Source organism: Protopterus annectens, chromosome 11.part0, assembly GCF_019279795.1.
Source record: "Protopterus annectens isolate FY-2018-M chromosome 11.part0, PAN1.0, whole genome shotgun sequence".
Taxonomy (NCBI): domain Eukaryota; kingdom Metazoa; phylum Chordata; order Ceratodontiformes; family Protopteridae; genus Protopterus; species Protopterus annectens.
In genome coordinates, this window is record NC_056745.1 from 334,078,283 (window position 1) to 334,098,827 (window position 20,545).

The 20,545-nt window shown below is 36.0% G+C and overlaps 1 protein-coding gene across 1 annotated transcript in view; it reads right to left on the reverse strand.

The window, feature by feature from the left end:
• Window positions 1–20,545, reverse strand: part of CHST11 (carbohydrate sulfotransferase 11) — an 866,488-nt gene that overhangs the window by 388,872 nt on the left and 457,071 nt on the right. The window contains exon 2 of the mRNA XM_044087833.1: window positions 2,589–2,674. Within this exon, the coding sequence (XP_043943768.1) occupies window positions 2,589–2,674 (86 nt within the window). The remainder of the gene's footprint in view (window positions 1–2,588; window positions 2,675–20,545) is intronic.

Genomic DNA, 20,545 nt, shown 5'->3' on the forward strand with positions numbered 1-20,545 from the left:
TACTTTTTCCTACCCATGGGCTACAGCTGTTGCCTGTTTCCAAAGGACACAATACATTTTAATGTTGTTGTTTGTCTTTTCCCGGTTAGGGGTCGCCACAGCGGAACTCCGGTCTGCTAATGATTGGCAGTAGATTTTTATGGTGCCGAGTTGCCAGCCCAATGACCAACCTTCAGCAAAGGCACGCCCATTCACACATGTCTTTCAAACACCACTCGACTGCGGGGAGGACATGCAGACTCCACACAGAAGGCACTCCAGCCGAGAATCAAACAGGAGAACCTCTTGCTGTGAGGCAACAACACTACCGCTGCACCACCACAGCTGCTTACACAATACATTTTAATACAGTCAAGATAAGCCATTTCCTTTGCAAAAACATTTAACTTCTTATCTCCGCAAAGGATAATAGCAGAATATGCTAATTTCACTGGGTGTTTCCTAGGCAAAACCCCAAGTTAAACATTCAGACAAGCAACAAAAAAAACTTACATTTCATTTAAAATTTGAGTTGCCTATTATGCTTAGTATCCAAATAAAACAAGATTATGTTGTTACAGATAAAACAGGGACCTTTTTCAGAACAGTTTTCAGGACAGCCTTCCTTTGTGGAGCTGCTGAACTAGAAACACTCGACACCATACATAATATCGCTGCATTTACTGCCTGACCTGACAGTTAAGAAGCCATAATAACTTTGTGCAATAATGTTATAATTAAACTACTCAGCGGCTCTCTCAGATTTGCCTCACCAACAATGTGGTACATACCATGCAACAATCAGCATCTCTGCTGAAAGATATCTTTTGCCAGTGAGCTACCAGAATATCCATGATTACCAGGAAGTCATCTCACCCACAGTCTGTGCAAAGATATTATTTTGTACAGCAAGAAATGTAGCCAGAAAAATCCCTTTTGTACTCAGTCTCATATTCTTGTACCACCTCAGATTTTAAAATGGATAGCTCTTCTGCTGTTGTTTCCTAATATTTAAAACTGTTTGCATAATATTCAGTCTTTGCTCCAGGTAACTATGAAAATGTTGCTTTTAGATGAGAAATCCTATGTCTACGTGAGTTAGGTACACATTTGTGGTACAAACAGCAGTTTAGATTGTGGTAGACTTAATTTGATCTCAAGACATCATAATGCTTTTTACAAAGAAACAGGAAAAATGGCAGTCAGTGGCAAACAAATAATATGCTCGGTTACAACTCTGGGCTACAGGCTCACAGCTGGATAGAAAAATAGGTGTTTTTAATATCGGCCTTGAATTTAATGTGAAACAACTTCCCAGTCTTGTATCCACCATTACAGTGACTCCTCCTGCCCAGCTTAGTTGAAACCCTAAGGTAAAATGCTAATGTTAAGTTACATCTCAGACTTTGTTTACTCCCTTACGATAGTAAAAGTCATCAAAGGTTTCCTCATAGTGAATTTGCTAGGGTACCCCCCCCCCCCATAAGTTGCACTTTGGTAATCTTCCCCTCAGAAATATATGAAAGAGGTAGCTTTTCTTAATTAGCTTGATATGTCTTTGTACTGTCAACACAAAATAGCATGCTGTATCTCTTGTTGATCAAAACCAAGGTCAAAGGGCATTAAAAGCAACTACCCTCTCTTTCAGTTATGGTCATTCTAAAAATGTCTCAGTATTGTACTGGCGTCTTGGATTATACACATTTGCCATGCTTTATTACTTATCCCACTAGATATATTGATAAATAACAAACAAATTATCCACAGAAAGACACATGATGTGAAACAACAGTTAGCAGTTTCGAACAACATCAAAAACAGCAGGTCCATTTATATGGAGCCATGTTAGTTACATAAAACTGCAAACATATGGATCAAAGGGTTAGTATGCAGTACATACTAACCCTGGAAACAGAAACAACTGCTTGTAATGTTAATTCCTCATGACTCCCTGAAAGTTTATTACAAATAGTGTCAGAGGAGGCCAAAGCATACACGGGGACAAAGCGTCCTACTTAAATGTTGAATGAAAATGTTACATTCTTCTAACCATTCTGCATGTAGTATTTTGTAGGCTGGTCTGTTTGATTTTACTTTTTAAGGCATGAATAAAAGAGGGTCATTTCATCTGATAGCAAATAATCATAATAATAATAATAATCATAAATTGCTCAGAAGTATTTATATTTAATAAACTGTAACAACCTGTATTCCTAGAACATCAGCAATTAAAGTATTATTCATCTTCTGACATAGAACGCAGATAAAGTGGTAGTTACTACTGGCATGCAAAGATTCAACATTACTGGGAACTTATTAAAAAATGAATGAAAGGTTACAATAGAACTGTAAACCTAGCTGTTAATAAAATGTAAATTAATAACAGGGTATTTGTGCTGTTGCTAAGATGCAGGATAGAAATGTTTTTGTGTGTACTCATTCCTTTCGATCTCACTATATTGATACAACATCACAGACGGGCAATTATTTCTGAAAAAAAAAAAAAAACACATGCACACACACACACACACACACACACACACACACACACACACACACACACACACACACACACAAATATGTTGTTGGCAAGGTCTCAGTGTACTAACCTGTGTGGGGTCATACAGTTCCTGTAATGGGCTTCGGGTTCCTTTCCTACAACAAATGTCCATTCCAAATGGATTTCTTCTCATTACTGTGAAGACAAAAAACAGGGAAAAGGTTTAAATCATGGAAAATTATTCAGCTCTTTGAATTACTAAATAACTGATAAATAAGTCATTATTAAAACAAAGAGTGAAAACAGATATCTCAGCAAGCTACAAGTTTCTTAGGAGTGGTGTTCAATTCCTATGAAAAACTAACCGTTGTACAGCTATAAATGAAGATTTTGTATTATCAACAGTATCTTTTTCTTTCTCCTGTCACAGTAACTCAAGATAAAAGTCATTCAAATAAGGTTTTCAAAGTCATACAGTCACTTGAACTAGTCCACATGAAGACGTTATTTGTGCCAAACATACTGTACCACAAACACGTACACACTCTGTAATACACACGGTATCACACACACACTTTTTGACTCTCACTGAAACCATTCTGCTAAGACCTTTTGTCACCTGTCCATGCCCTGCAATATGGTGGCAGTACCAAGTTTTGAAAGCTACTGGGGCGCGTTTTCTGGAAAGTCCCAGGCTAACCAATGACTCTAACATTAAGAGTGCCTGTGCTAGTTCTACTGTGGACCATGGTATAAAATACCCATGCGAGGAGAACAGAAAAATAGCTGCAGTGATGTACACCTTTAAATTCACCAAACATACACACAAAGCTCAGTATTAAAAGCTACAGCTCACCAAACGCCTACTGACTTTTACATTGCAACATCCATTGTTATTCCTGCTGTGGTTTTTAATCTAGCTTTCCCCCCAGCTAGTCAATTCATGAAATTTCATGAGCACACAAGCTGACCAACAACCAAGCTGCTCCAGGGTTCCTCATGGCTTGTACATTATGGTAAAAGCAAAACAGACTCAACATGTACTTTGCAGGGGTTTGTCATATTGACTTTATTTTTTGTCATATTGACTTTATGTTTTGCATGTCAAACAGTGTGGGTGCTGTCATTATCTTTAGTGGTAGTTAGGGTCTGTGGTGTGACCATCCACCTCCTGGAGTAATTATAAATAAACAACAGACCCTTGATGGAAGCAATGGTGTAGCTCAAGCATTTTCCAACATCTTAGTTACAGCAGTCATAAAAATAGGCCATTTGTCTTTCTGGGGTAGGCACATGCTTCTATGCAGAGCTCCTACCCTGGCACCTTTCCACAAGTGTAAAAAAGAGAATAAAGAGTGCACCATTAGCTGGAATTCAAACTTGTCAGCAAATAAATCCAAGTAACAACCTGTTTAAATAAATCTTCATTTATTGCGAATAAATATAAATTTTTATTCCATTAATTATTACATGCCCAATCTCTGCTGTTAGTACCTTATGAATTCATCAACTGTACATACTAAAAAAGGATATCTCTCAGAGCCATGTCTGACCAAATATACATACTTCAGTAAAGATCAGAATGAGAGAAGTCACTAGATTGCTCTTACCTGCTTGGAAAATATTCATAGCTCTTGAAATCAGTCATTTCATTCCAAATGATTTTTCAGAGACTGTCTGCTTCTTGTATTAACTCTTTCTTAAAGGTTTGTATGATGTCTAAGGGGATTTGCTTCCCAAAAAGTATCTAAATATGGTAAAGTTCATTACTAGGTCTCACAAGCATGAAGATTTTCTCCTTTCATAGCTTAAAATATTTAGGTTAAATTCAGGGCACCTGGCAAGTCAAGAATTATATTTTCAAATCTGCCAGTGACTGCTCCCCAGAGGAAAACTTCACAAGCTCCGTATAGTTATATATACATTAAAGTCTCTGTAGTACACAGCTTTCAATATTTCTTCTCATTTCAGCCTGTCAAATGTGTTTAAAGTAACATAAAGTCAATTCTACAGTCACTTGTATATAGTAAATTACAGCTTCTTCGATGTGCCTTCCGATTAAGGAAAAATACTTCATCCTATTCCATAGTGTTTTTTGGATCTGTTCTACTGGTGACATGAAGTCAATATGCCATTTTGAGACATTAATATTTCTACTATCAAATGATAATTAGGAGCAACTGTTTCAGTCTATTGGCAGATCTGACTTTTTTCACACTAACAGTTTATGACAGAAGCTGTCTTTCAATGGAGTCTTGTGGCTGGTCCCTAGTTTTAAAACTGGCATTCAAAAATATTATAGGACTGAGTAGTACCCGATTATGGGATTTTATTTCAGCGTATTTATTTTATTGATTTCTTAAGTAGATTACTCCATTAAACAAAAGTGTTTCCCTTCACAGGTGACACATGGTCACTGGTAAATTGATTGCCTGAAGTTATGCAGTTTGAAAGTGGACATTAAGAGTATCAAACCTAGGACTATATGATAGAGCTTGTTAGCAGTTCATAGCCTTAAGCCTCTATGATGGACTGTCAGAAAGGTATCATAGTGTTACTGGTGCTCAGGTTACTGCCCCATTTCACAGTCCAAACCCAAAAGCCAGCAAACTAAGCTATTGTAAGTTTTTATATAAAACAATGTCTGATCCCTGAATAGGCTTGTCATTCTTTTAGATGCACAGCTGAAATCTTACTCAAATTTTTAAAGATACAGAACAAAATACCCGCAAGCAAAAATTACTTTCTGTATTACAGGGATGTAGCAAGGCTTACAATGAGTGCTATGTAAATAATATAAAGATCTCACTTAATTAGTGTTAGTGATACAAGACACTGTCACTCAAAGGATGTGCGCTGTGGTAGACAGATAACCTTTAAATAAATTCTATGCATGCAGTGCTTTCAAACACTGGTATAACTATTCTGTAAGGTATAATGAAAGGCCTGCAGGAGTTAATCAAATATTTAACCTTATAACAGAATGTCAGATAAACCAGATAGCATAAATTACTTGACTACATTGACAGTTTACTTGCAGCCATCAACTCCAACCAGCTGTTCAGTGTGGTTTATTTATGTATATATTAACATCTATTATTGGGTTAACTGGATTTCTTACTACTGGGCAGACCCCATTAGCAGAAAGAACCCTTGGAGAAAAGCTTCACAGACAAATGGTAAAACATTTAGGTACCAGGTAGATTGAAACCATACACAGACAAAATAGAATATATACAATGCAAGATTCAAAACTAGAGTAATAAACTACTTAGCTAATGAAACAACATTTTATATGACTACTGTGCTTGTTATTTATGGTGTATGGCTTGTAAATTATATTTTATGCCAAGCAACACATGATTAAACATATGAGCTATCAACCACTGTTTGATTCTTTCAGTCTCTATTTTCTGCAGGTATGATTCTGAACAGATCACCTAAACAGACAATATGATTCTGAACAGATCACCTAAACAGACAATATGATTCTGAACAGATCACCTAAACAGACAATATGATTCTGAACAGGTCACCTAAACAGACAATATGATTCTGAACAGATCACCTAAACAGACAATATGATTCTGAACAGATCACCTAAACAGACAAGGTATGATTCTGAACAGATCACCTAAACAGACAATATGATTCTGAACAGGTCACCTAAACAGACAAGGTATGATTCTGAACAGGTCACCTAAACAGACAATATGATTCTGAACAGATCACCTAAACAGACAATATGATTCTGAACAGATCACCTAAACAGACAAGGTATGATTCTGAACAGGTCACCTAAACAGACAATATGATTCGGAACAGATCACCTAAACAGACAATATGATTCTGAACAGGTCACCTAAACAGACAATATGATTCTGAACAGATCACCTAAACAGACAATATGATTTTGAACAGGTCACCTAAACAGACAATATGATTCTGAACAGATCACCTAAATAGACAACATGATTCTGAACAGGTCACCTAAACAGACAATATGATTCTGAACAGATCACCTAAACAGACAATATGATTCTGAACAGATCACCCAAACAGACAATATGATTCTGAACAGGTCACCTAAACAGACAAGGTATGATTCTGAACAGATCACCTAAACAGACAATATGATTCTGAACAGGTCACCTAAGCAGACAATATGATTCTGAACAGATCACCTAAACAGACAATATGATTCTGAACAGGTCACCTAAACAGACAATATGATTCTGAACAGGTCACCTAAACAGACAATATGATTCTGAACAGATCACCTAAACAGACAATATGATTCTGAACAGGTCACCTAAACAGACAATAAGATTCTGAACAGATCACCTAAACAGACAAGGTATGATTCTGAACAGGTCACCTAAACAGACAAGGTATGATTCTGAACAGATCACCTAAACAGACAATATGATTCTGAACAGGTCACCTAAACAGACAATATGATTCTGAACAGGTCACCTAAACAGACAATATGATTCTGAACAGATCACCTAAACAGACAAGGTATGATTCTGAACAGATCACCTAAACAGACAATATGATTCTGAACAGGTCACCTAAACAGACAAGGTATGATTCTGAACAGGTCACCTAAACAGACAATATGATTCTGAACAGATCACCTAAACAGACAAGGTATGATTCTGAACAGGTCACCTAAACAGACAATATGATTCTGAACAGATCACCTAAACAGACAATATGATTCTGAACAGGTCACCTAAACAGACAATATGATTCTGAACAGATCACCTAAACAGACAATATGATTCTGAACAGGTCACCTAAACAGACAATATGATTCTGAACAGATCACCTAAACAGACAATATGATTCTGAACAGGTCACCTAAACAGACAATACGATTCTGAACAGGTCACCTAAACAGACAATATGATTCTGAACAGATCACCTAAACAGACAATATGATTCTGAGCAGGTCACCTAAACAGACAAGGTATGATTCTGAACAGATCACCTAAACAGACAATATGATTCTGAACAGGTCACCTAAGCAGACAATATGATTCTGAACAGATCACCTAAACAGACAATATGATTCTGAACAGATCACCTAAACAGACAATATGATTCTGAACAGGTCACCTAAACAGACAATATGATTCTGAACAGGTCACCTAAACAGACAATATGATTCTGAACAGGTCACCTAAACAGACAAGGTATGATTCTGAACAGGTCACCTAAACAGACAATATGATTCTGAACAGGTCACCTAAACAGACAAATTCTTATGAGTTATTCCTGACACAAGCGTAGCAGGTGTTCCTAGTTAATAAATAAAATTAAATAAAAAACAAAAAAGGCATTCTTACCTTTCAGCAGCAACATTGATAGAGATATTGAACATTAGTTTGTAAGGTAACCTTTATTTAAATGTTCCCCTGCATATTAACTTATGTTTAACAGTCATATATGTCAGTAAGAATGTTGGTATAGTCTACAAAGAGAACAAAATATTTTACATACAGCCAAACTATGTTAGCACATAGACACTACTTTTGATGTAATTATACACACTTGAATTCTGAAGACTGAGGACCTAAAATCTTAATGACTAGTCAGTAGGCCTATATACATGCAACTTATTTAATGCCTTGCATGTTGTTGCAGCTTCTTGGCTTATGCCATACCAGTAATGATTACAAATAGTATAGTATACTAGAATGAGTGGGAATAATTGTTCTCCATTTTTAAGTTAATGTAAGCAACTGATGACAGATTTAGAAGGGGCACCAATAAACTAAACACAGTAATCCCCAAATCCCCAAGACAGCAACATAATATATTCATAATGAAGAACAAAAACATACAATTTTGTTTCATACTATAAATTCTTTTTTCTGACTTTGCTGCATAACTCAAATGTTGCTGACTAGAGCCGAATAAAAAGACAGAAATGACTAGCAAACAACCTACCAAAGTGTCATTAATTTTGCATAATAAAAAAAAAAACAAGAACGGGCAACCCAAACTCATTTCAGAGAAATCATACCATTAAAAACCCTCTTACCAGCTCTATAATCCTATCAGAAAACTAACAGACCAAACTGCCATGGTTTGACAGCTATTTAGCTGTACAAATAGCTGTTTGCAGCCATTCAAATTTTAAAGTGATCAGCCTTCAATTTTAGCAATGCCAAGTATCACATAAATTAACTCCATTTTTACTATTTTGCATATCTTGCTTTTCTGTTGCTATAAACTACAATGCAGATTTTCACTCTTCCAACAGGACTCCCCCCCCCCCCCCCCATATCATATCTGTACTCAAGTAAATACAATTTAGGCACAATACTTATTATATCAGAATAGTTTTTGGTTGTCATCATGTGTGCATGGTCTTACAAAAAGCAAAGTCGAATGTTTCAGCTTCACTTCAGATAGAAACATCATGCAGTGCCAATTGAAACTTTTTGGAATTATTTTCAAATGCTATCTGTTACTTGTCCATTGCTTTAAAGTACAACATAAAGTGGCACAGTTCCACTTGGAAACCCAACACCACATCACAGTTCCAGTCAGATAACTTTAATTTTCACTGTTTGCTGTTAGACAGGGTTACATTTTAGACAGGCAAAGTCTAGCCATCCCAAGGGGCCTAGGCAACTGTAAACTCACACAGACTGCAGATAAGACAATCCACAGCTTACCTGAAACAATTCAGTGTTGGTTCGTTATTAATTGATCTTTACTGTTATATGTACAGGACTGTCATAACTGATCTGGTAGGTCAGAGCAACAAATTTATTGTACTTAATTAAATATTTAGTTCTGTATTGCTTGTGTAATTGTTCTAGTACAAGTGGACTTAAAACCTCTATGAATTTTGTGATAACTGATTTTAACTATTCTTTTCTTTTAGAATTCTTTATTCATTTGCAAATGAAAATGTATTCCTTAAATGAGGGTGCCATTAATGATTTGCTAAGGCACAAGTGTCTTGAACAGTGTGCTATATGTCATGTATATTTAAAGGTAAGACCTGATAACACTGATGACATGTGTTACTCATGTCAAAATTTGGATGATTTGCTGAGCATTACTAGCAGTAAATCTAGACTTACTCATGATGATTGCAGTTGTGCAACTGGCACAGCTTGGTGTACTGTTGTTACTTATACTAATGACTGGACTGATGAAATAAATAATATTACACAAAGTGCAAATAGAACTCAGTTAGGAAAGGAAATGTCTATTGCCAGTAAAATTCACTTAACTCCTATTACATATGATACTACCAATGACAACTTTGGAATTCAGGATACAAGTTGAGACGTCCCCTCTCTGGGCCAGTAATCAAGGAGCCTAAATCTTCACCACAGACACTGGACAGGAACATTTACTAGGAATTAAAAATAGATAAACGCAGTATTTCCAGATGCAACTCTCCGCATCAAACATAATTTCCCCTTAACAGCATACAGGGAACACATTCAGTCCAGAGTCTGGGTTTTTCTCTCTCTCTCTCTCTCTCTCTCTCTCTCTCTCTCTCACTCCAGGTTCCCAGTAAAACTTTCCATTCACACAGCTGTAGAGTTGAGTCCTCAGCAGAGTGTCCAAACCAAGTCCTCCAGCACCCTCTCTGTAAAACCAGTGCTTTGTGTCTCTGCTCCAAGCAGCTGACATACACACTCTTTGAGATTTGACTTTCAAACACACACACACACACACACACACACACACACACACACACACACACACACACACACACACACACACACACACACACCTACTAGCTATGCCCCCTTCTGCCCAGACTATAAGATAGTTACACTGCCACCAGACTCCAAAACCAGCTACTCTAAGGCTCTTGCAAGGGTACCCAATTATACTGAATGAAATTAATAGTAATACAAATGGTAGTGCTTGGTCAATGCAGTAAGGTGTTCAGGAGTAGCTACAGAGTCACCAAATAGATATAAGTACCTTCAATGTTTAAAATATTCTCTGAAGTACTAGCTACGATGAAAAGTTTAAATATATTTATTAATAATAATAATAATAATAATAATAATAATAATGATGAGAACATGAAAATATGGAATATCTATTTATAATAAGCGCAAGAGTTTCAGTAACAGAAATATTAAAATTACACAGACAAATAGATTCACACAGATACAGAAAAAAATCAGTACTTAACTAATCTCACAAAATTTTCCTGACTGATCTAAAGAATTACTATTCTCTGGTCACTTACTAGAGCAAGGCAAGATGAAATGGGTTTGAGATTTTTCTGTGTCAGGTTCCAAGAAACAGACTGCTATGAGACTTCAATCTTATCTAGTATTAAACATAATGTTTGCCCTGGATTACAGAATGACAACAAATACATATAGTCATTTGACTTCTGGTTCCTATACTATGCCCTTTCTTAGCGATTGTCCCAGAACCTCAAACATATGTGTCAATAATACACACAGAAAGCTTTGCTAAGATCTGTCGCAGCTTCTGGAAGTCATAAAACAATAAAACACTTCCACCCTTCCCACGGAAGCTAATAAACCATTCTGTGGCACAGACATTTTGTCTCTGGATGCAATCAGAAATGTAAGATACAACATTTATGGCCTAAATTAAGTAATTTAATTTCATACTATTTTTTAAAGTTAGCTGGAGCTAAGCTTAACCTCTTCTCTTCCAGTATCCTCTATTACAATATTAATTTCAGTAGTTATAATACAGTCTGACATACAACTGTATTTCTTTTTCTGTCCAGCAGGACACACTCCCTCCTCACCCTCAACTGGCTTGAACTACCCAAGTACCTTAGTTACCTACAACTCGCCATTGCCCACAAGCACATCTTTAAACTTGCCAACTTCCCAGCTCTTGCTACTTCCTTAAAACCTTACATTCCCAACAGCTCACTCAGATCCAAAAACCAAAATCTCCTTCAGGTCCACAAACCTGCATGACTTCCTGGCCATCTACTGCTATCCCCCTCCTTAGCTAAACAGTGGAACTCTCTCCCCACACACCTACGCAACCTACCTAACCATACAAATTTTAAATCTCAGCTACTCTTTCATCTTTCTTCCAAATGGGAATGTCCTTGCCATGCTCCAACTTAACCCCCTCATTCCACCTTGCACTGACTCATCCAACTACCTCTACTATTACTTCATCCCACCCAAAACAATCCCTCCCTTACCAAAAACTAATTTTCTCTCTAATATCTATTGTACTATACTCTCTAATCTCAAATATGCTATTATTCTCTGCTTGCATAATATTTTCCTAACCTACTAATGGCTAGTAGCTATATATTTTGAAATGTTAAACCTACAACTGAGTTTATAACAAAAATATTCACTTTATGTAAATGTTGAAATTTCTGTATTGAATTATGTCTTTCATTTTTGTAACATTGTGACAAGCCAGTTTGCAAATTTCATGGAGCTTATCTGTAAATGTTTAAGTAGCTGTATGAACTATGTCCTTTTGTAACATGTGAAATGTAACTTGCAATGACTGTGGAGCTTTTCACCCCGGGCCTCCACTGAAAATGGGCTCTTCTTGGCCCAATGGACTTCCCCGGTCATCAAACTTAAACAAACAAATAAATAAATAAATAACGCTGTTTGTACATTTTTAACACAAGCAATGTTACAAATACATTTTTCAACACAAGCACCTGTACGAATTAGTCTGATATACAAATGACATATAATTCTTTACAAAATTCCAGCCAGCTGTGCTGGCACATGTTACACATCCACTGCCCTACTTCTCCTGGCATAACTGGCAATACCTCACATCATCATACAAGTATTCAGCAACCTGAAGATTCAGAGCATGTAAAAGAAAATAAAAATGAAAGAAAAGGAAGAAAGTCACACCGAACGACAACGAAGAAGAAGAAACTGAACAACGTCTATACCGAAAAGAGAATACATACTAAAAACGGCACTGCGCTATTATGAAACACACAGATTACAGAGAATAATAAGAGAAAACCTTCAGTCTACAGAAAATGGCATATTTTTTTCAAAAGAGATGGTAGAAAAAAAGAAGCAAGGGGCAGGTGAAAAGGAGCAAATCAAAATTGAATGTGGAAGGCTGGAAGAACAATACTGCAAGAACAAAAGAGGAGAAAGACAGACGTTGACAACATGGCTCAAGCTGTGGAAGTACAAAGCCAGCTGGATGACATCTGTATGCTTACAAATGTAATAAGCAATGAAAACAGTTGGATTAATAAAATTGATGGTGATGAAGCTCATTCCTTTTCAACAATTGACAGTGCAGATATTATTGAATTAGACCTTGAAGATTCTTCAGATCTGGTCAGAAATTATATACTTCTAATAGGAGGTTATTTACTAGAGGAACTGATACTTCCATTTGCATAGAAGATAATGAACATTGACTAGTGTTATGCTTGCAGGAAAAAAAATAGGGGATCTGAGAAAGGCCTTTGAATGCATTAATGTAAGGAAGTACAGATCTTTTATTCATGTTGATACAAATTATCTCATTCACATAAACCTTCTGACTGTTAGTAGGGCACGTGTTAGGACATATTTTTTTCACAAATTGTATATAGAAAGCAGAGTCAGATCACCATGAATGAAAAGATTTTTTGAGTAAATACTTACATGAAAAAATGGCCCATTTAAAAAAGTGGAAGTGTGTAGAGCACCCAGTGCTAGTTCTGGGCAAACATGTTGAGACAGAATGGCATGTACTTCTTAAGACCAAGGAAGAGAATTTTTACAGCAAATATGTTGCAATATTTGACAAACACAAGACATGATTTTTGCCAGGTCAAAAATTTAACAGTTCACAGAAAGAAACGGAAAATTTGCTACATTCCCACAAGACTGATGTTATTGTTTGTGGAAGATGGTTAAAGAGTAATGATTAGAAACCGGTTCTAACAGGGTATACATGTTTTTAGTATAACAGAGATTTTAACAAAAATCAGATAAAGGTATTATTTGAGGAATTAAAGATTGTTATGAGACCTGTGATTATTACATGTTCAGTGATAAAACCAATACTATACATTGTGTAACTGTGACAATACAACAACCCTGGAACATATATCAATTAAGAGTATACACCTCCAATGTCAAGTGCTGATGACACACAGGAATTCATACATTTCTTGCATGAGACACAAGAGGAAAGAATAACAGTGACTTGAGGACTTAAATTTACCAGAAACACACTGGAATAATATTGATTCAACAACATTAGTAAAGAAATTATTCACAATGTATATTCAGGAACAATAATTGCTTCAGGTTGCTAAAAAGTCCACTAGGGAAAGGAACATATTAGACATTATTTATGTTTTTAAAGAAACTACTGTTACTTCATGCCAAGTTTTACCACTACTAATGTGCAGTTATCATGGGGTTATAAAGGTCGCTGCTAGATAATTATGTCAAACTGAAATCTAAGCCAATGTTCAGAAGATTAATAATAGATTATAAGGAAACAAAACAGTCACTATTTAAAACTAATTGGAGTGAAGTGTTCAGTAGAAAAAAAAACTGCAGAAGAAGGAATGTGGAAAGTTTTCAAAGAGAAATTGAATGCAAAAAATAAAAATATGTTTAACATCAAGATCTAGGTATACAACATCAGGAGGATATATTTCAATTAGAACAAGATACTTGATTAAGATAAGATATATGTATAAGAAATGGAAAAGGAGGTTCAAGTATGACTTTTGAAAACTGAAATAAGCAAGCTGGACAGACAAATTAAACAAAGCATGAGACAAACTTGAGGAAAATTTACATAAGATATTGAGCATAATGGGAGACTAATTTACAGGTACATAAGATATACAAGGAGTAAAGATTTACAAACTGATAATCTGGGTGTACATTCTAAAATGTATTCTCGGACACAACAGATATATCTCAAAATCTCATGCAAAGGTGTGTGGTTCCACTAAGGGGTGACCAATTGTATTATTATGCTGAAAAAGAGCTAAGCAACTGGATGCAAACGCAGCACATTGACGAAAGAGCATTAGTAATAATGACATGCACTTGTTAAACCTATCTTTAAGGCAAGGGAAGTAGGACAAATCCAGAGTCATATAGAACCACACTTTCATGTTGTGGAAAAATAATTGATATGGTTATATTGGATAAATTATTGTCAGAATTAGAAAGGCTGGGACTTGAAACCATATATCAGCATGCATATCTTGAAAACAGATCTATAACCACATGTAACACTGTTGTTCTGTAATGAAATAATAAAATATATAAAAGAAAAGTTGTGCTGTGATGTAATTTATATAAATTTAATTTTTGTTTTTGATAGGGTCATACACAAAACACTGATCGATAAATTAGACTGATGACATTGTGATAAGCTGGACAGATGTATGGCTTACAAATAGGACATGGCAAATATCATACAGGAATGTGACAGCTGAAATTCTAGGTGTCACACAGGGCTCTATTTTAGGTCCACATTTGTTTAGATTGTAACTAAAGATGTATCCTTTTCATCTGAAGTATTCTACAGTCTGAATGCAGATGACTTGAAAATGGGTAAACTGATTACATGTGTTACAGAGAGGGCATGCTTGCAAAAGAACTTGACTAAATTGATCATTTGGTCACAGAAGAATACTACACTGATAAATCAAAATCTAAGCATATGAGACTTAGGAGACATAGAAATGTGAATATTTAATGCAGCATATGGTGATGTAAACTGCAGATTCATTTACAGACCTGGGTAATCCAGCTTTCTGTTTTTCTAATCATATCAACCAATTGGTTAATCATAGTTACAGAACTAGAGACCATATAAAAATATTTATAAAGTCTACAAAATCAGAAATGATAAAATCATTGTCAGTTATATTAGACTCAAACTTGAGCATGGAATAACAATGTGGAAACCTTATAAGAAAACAAGCATGAGTAAACTGGAAAGGGTATAGTGCATATCTACAAGTCAAGCTCCACTTGAGTAACCTGCACACGTGGCCTCAACCTGGTCTGTGACATCAATCGCACTTGTTGGCGGGACAGATTTGTATCACAGAGAATCTCCCATCTATGGAACAGACTCCCTCTCCACATCAAGCAGAGTACCTCTTTGCCCCTTTTTAAGTGCAACCTGCATAACTGGATGGGAAATAGAAAATACATACCTGGGATTCCTTCCATGTTCCTGCTGGAAAGGGGAATCGACTGCTGATTTGTCTATGCATGGGTTCAATTCTTAGCTAGGCTTACAAGGGCCTCAGGGCCAACAGCCTAGTATCTTTCTATGATGCTATGATCCTATGGAATATAACAAGGGCATCCATAAGTATGAACATTTAAGTTATTTTGAAAGACTAAAATATCTGAATTTGCATAGCGTCTCATACAGATTTTAAGAGGAGACCTTATTCTCTTATATAGGGCATTTAGAGACATTTACTTCTGGGAATGTTTGGGGTTATCAAAAAAGTAGTAGATAATCATTAGACAACCTATGTAGAAAATTCTACAGGACTGAGAAGTGTACTAATTGGTTCTCCAAGAGACTAGCTGATACATGGAATAGACTTCCAAATTACATAAAACAAGCACATGTTTATATAATATTAAGAACAACCTGGACACTCTTATTATGGGAATAATTGTTCTGGTATATTGCCAGGCTAGATGGGCATTATTACCTGTGCATAAAATATTTACATGTATGTATGTATGTATCTAATACTATATTATAAAAGTATGTTTTTCATTGATAAAATACAAAACAGAATGTCACGGTTCCAGTCAAACAAGTACTGCAATGACAATTTTTGCTTTCTGGAGTTAGTTATTTTACTCTTATTTTAGTACGTCCATTAACAAACTGCAAACAACAATTAAATAAGCAGGACATACATTCTTATACAACCTAAAACAAGCATATTAAGACATTCTTGTGAAGCATAATTGATCATTAACAACTGAACTTAACACATGCACATGCATATGCACACACACACACACACACACACACACACACACACACACACACACACACACACACACACACACACACACACACTTTCTGTCAGATATACATACTCACTGCCTATTATCTATCCATTTCTAAAAGAACAACTAGTGAAACGTTCTTGTATAAATAAAAAAGTAGGGCCTACTTTTTCTAAAAAAGGGGACATCAAGAAACCAACTTTCAAAATTTAAAAATAAAATACAGTAAGACACTCAAGAGAAACATACAGGCCATTTACAAAGTGCAATAATGCCCTCCATGGTGGACATTATTTGAAAATTGTGGACCCTCCACAGGTTAGGAAGCCCTCTGCTTGGGACCTTCTGGTATTCCTGGGTTGTCTGTTTTTCCCCCTGTAATGATAATCTTGTCAAGTATGAGCAAACTGTATATCAAGCATTGACTGGAGAATGAACATTCTCCAGCTAGGTATTCATTTAACTGGCAAACTGTATAATAAACCCTGACTGGAGAATGAACATTCTCCAGCTAGGTGTTAATTTGCAGGTAATGCCCACTGAAAAACAAGTCTACCACTTCATGGCAGCATGTTAAACTATTGTGAAGCTCATTCATTAATAAAACAAAGAGAACACTATTTTTTTTCTGATCATTAAACAACACTTTGCTGTCTAGCAAATGTAAAATAAGGAAAAAAGTAAATAAATAAATGTAGCACCTAGTGACATTTCCATCAGTACTTCACTAATAATAAGAAGTTGGAAACTTTAATGCCTGGCACCACTGACCGACTTTAATTGTGAGTTATATCTCAGCAAATCTATCACTTTTTAAATGATAGAGTGGCAGTATATGGTAAAATCAGCATCAGTACAGAGGCACGGGGATCGGAGAGTTGCAGTGTGTTATATTCTGTTTTTTCCCCTCACAATAAGACACCTCATGTGTATTTGTGTGTGTGTGTGTGTGTGTGTGTGTGTGTGTGTGTGGGTCTGTTTCTGTGTGTGAATATAAACTAGAGAGAGAGACAGACAGACAGCACCTAGTTATATCTCCATCAGCATTCCCTTAACAATAATTATGTAAAGCTAATGCCTAGCATTACTGACCAACTTTAATCCACAGCTAAATCCCAGAAAATCGATCATTCTTAGAGGGACAGATCAGCATTATATGTCAAAATCAGGGTCAGTGCAATCTATGATTTTTGTTTTCTTTATTTTCATCCAATGAGACACCTGAGGAATATTAACTCAACAAAGAGTCTGTAACTGCTGGTTTTGTGTGTGTGTTTGTGTGATTGTGTGTGTATACATGTGACAATGTTTTATGCATATGTTTGTGAGTCTGTCTGCACTTCTGAATGTACATGGATGCAAGTTTGTACTTCTGAATATGTGTGTGTATGTGTGTATGTGTGTACGTTTCTGTAGACATTTACTACCCACATAGGTAGGAACTATTTTACATCAAAATATAAAAAAATACATATATAGTAATTAAAAAATGCAAAGATTATTTAACAGACAGTCCACTCTCTAAATGCAACAATGCTCTCCAGGGTGTGTATGTTACTGGGGAAATATTGCCCTTCCATGTCTGTAGAGGCCCTCCATCTGTGGTGTCAGGTGTTATTTCCCTAGTAACATACATCATGTTGGGCATTATTGCTTTCATACACACAGGATGCACATTTTATTAAACTGGTCAAAATGTATTTTATGGGCATAAGGGTGTTATTGATACCTGCACACTTTCTAAAACACGCTGCTTATAACCCTGGCAGCTTATCAAAAACAATTAATTTTAAACAATATTTTAAAATTCTTTTGAGTTTCTTAACAGTTCATCCTGAAACTCCATTTAATAATGTTTTATGATGCTCCAGCTGTCCTCGGTGTTCCTTTTTTAATTTATTACAGCCCTCACCACAAGCAAGAATTATGATAAAAAGACCAGCAGCTATAACATCAAAAATATTCACACTTTAAAGCAAAAGTTAAAACTGAAGCATACGTCAATCTTACAAGCTGAAGTAGTACCTCAGCAAATAAGTGGAAATCAATAGTTTTGGAGCTTTCACTTTGGCATACAGTGAAGAATTCTGCTTTAAACAACCTCTGGCCAAATGAAGAAAAAACAAGAAAAAAAGTATACAACAAAATGCACTGAATTATAGTGAAGCACATTCGCTACACCTTTAGGTAATTCAAAAACAGACATTGTTTCAGGGAATCAGGAAACCATTAACCTATAATATGAAAAATATTCATACATATTCAAAGCTAGGATGTGTAAATAACATTAATAATCATGATGAAATACAGCCAGAGGTAAGGCATTTTATAATTCACTATGCTGGGTGTTTTCACTCGGGAGACTCCGGGCAGTATATTATAACTATGAAACATATTTTCATACTCTGTATTTAACACTACATGAACATTTATTGATTATTCATGACAAATGAACAGCTGAAAAAGTTCTAATATTTGTCAACTATATCAGTGCAAGATAATCTTTAAAACTTACTTTTAACAGAAAATGTATATATTTTTACCATACAAAAATTACAATTATGCAAGTCTAAACAAGAGACAGATATGCTACTACAAATGCATACCTTGACCTATCTCCATTTAAACATTGTTCTTACACACCACTGACACACGTTCAGCTTAAAACAGTTATTTCCTAAATAGCAGATAAAACAATATTTTCTTTTGCCGTACACTACCAGATGAATCTGAATAATCTTCCTTGTATCATACCCTTTCCTCACTACCATGCCAACCCTGGAATACTGAGTAGATGTACAGCATCCATTTTATAGCAGTTGTCAGTCCTTCCTGTATTTATTGTCCTGTGATTCACAAGTTCTTAAGTGAATATTAAAAGCTATGAGCCCATGGTATCAGTAGCTGGATGCCTTCCTAAACTGACAATTCCTGAATCTCATTTCAATGAAATGAAGGTCAGCAAAAACACACTTCTTGAAAGAAGAATGTGCCTGTCAATAGGAGAAAAACTATCTACAATTTTCCAGTAAGAATCTGTGTGTGTGCATGTGTGTGTGTGTGTGTGTGTGTGTGTGTGTGTGTGTGTGTGTGTGTGTGTGTGTGTAGGCACACAACTGAGAGCATATATGTGTGTAGACATGCATGAGAGAGCATATATGTGTATGTGTATGTGCTACTGTGAGAAGCTGTGATTTTATGCATATTTCTTGGCAGAGCCATTTTTGTGGAGTGCTGTGAGTGCTGTGGAATGCTATGATTTCAACCTTAAAAACTGATGTTTGTTCTGTGGTTCTTCTTTGACCAAGGACAGCTCTGATTTCCACTCTTTAATTCCTTCAGTAGTAAAGCCAAGGTCAGTCTGACTTACTGGACCATGTCATGGTCAAAGGGGGACCAATTAATTACAGGGGCCAAATATGTTTACCATTTTTTGCTTTGTGCTAGAAAAGCATGGAGAATATCAGAGATAACTCACTTAATGGGTAATTATTTTTCTTTTGGAAAAGAATGCTCAGAAAATTTAATTAAAAATGGTCTAAAAAAGAAAAAGAAGGGACAGGAAGAGACTACATACAAAAAGGGCTAAAACAAAACATCTTATCCAAGGCACATCACAACACAGGAGCTGCATTAAAGTAAGGAACAGCAGTAATAATACCCCGAATCTTAGCAAAAGAGGTTTAAAAAAGGTGAATAACAGGGTATGAGAACTGTTACTGTTAGGATTATTTCAGTGTAGTGGCTGATGTAAAATATTTGTGAGTGAGTGAGTGTGTGTGTGTGTGTGTGTGTGTGTGTGTGTGTGTGTGTGTGTGTGTGTGTGTGTGTGTGTGTGTGTGCGTGTGTATGTGCGCGCGCGTGTCTGATCAAACAACCAAAGACTGCTGCAGTGAAGGCAGTGACCACCAAGATACCATGGTCCATATTCTTACAGCTGACTGCATAAAGTAGGGGGGTGTGCAGAAGGCAAAATCCCTGTACAGAGGGGAGTCTGAGGCTGCACCCATGGAATATTTTTTTTTCTTCCTAAAGAAGTCTTCTTTTCAGAATATTACTTTCA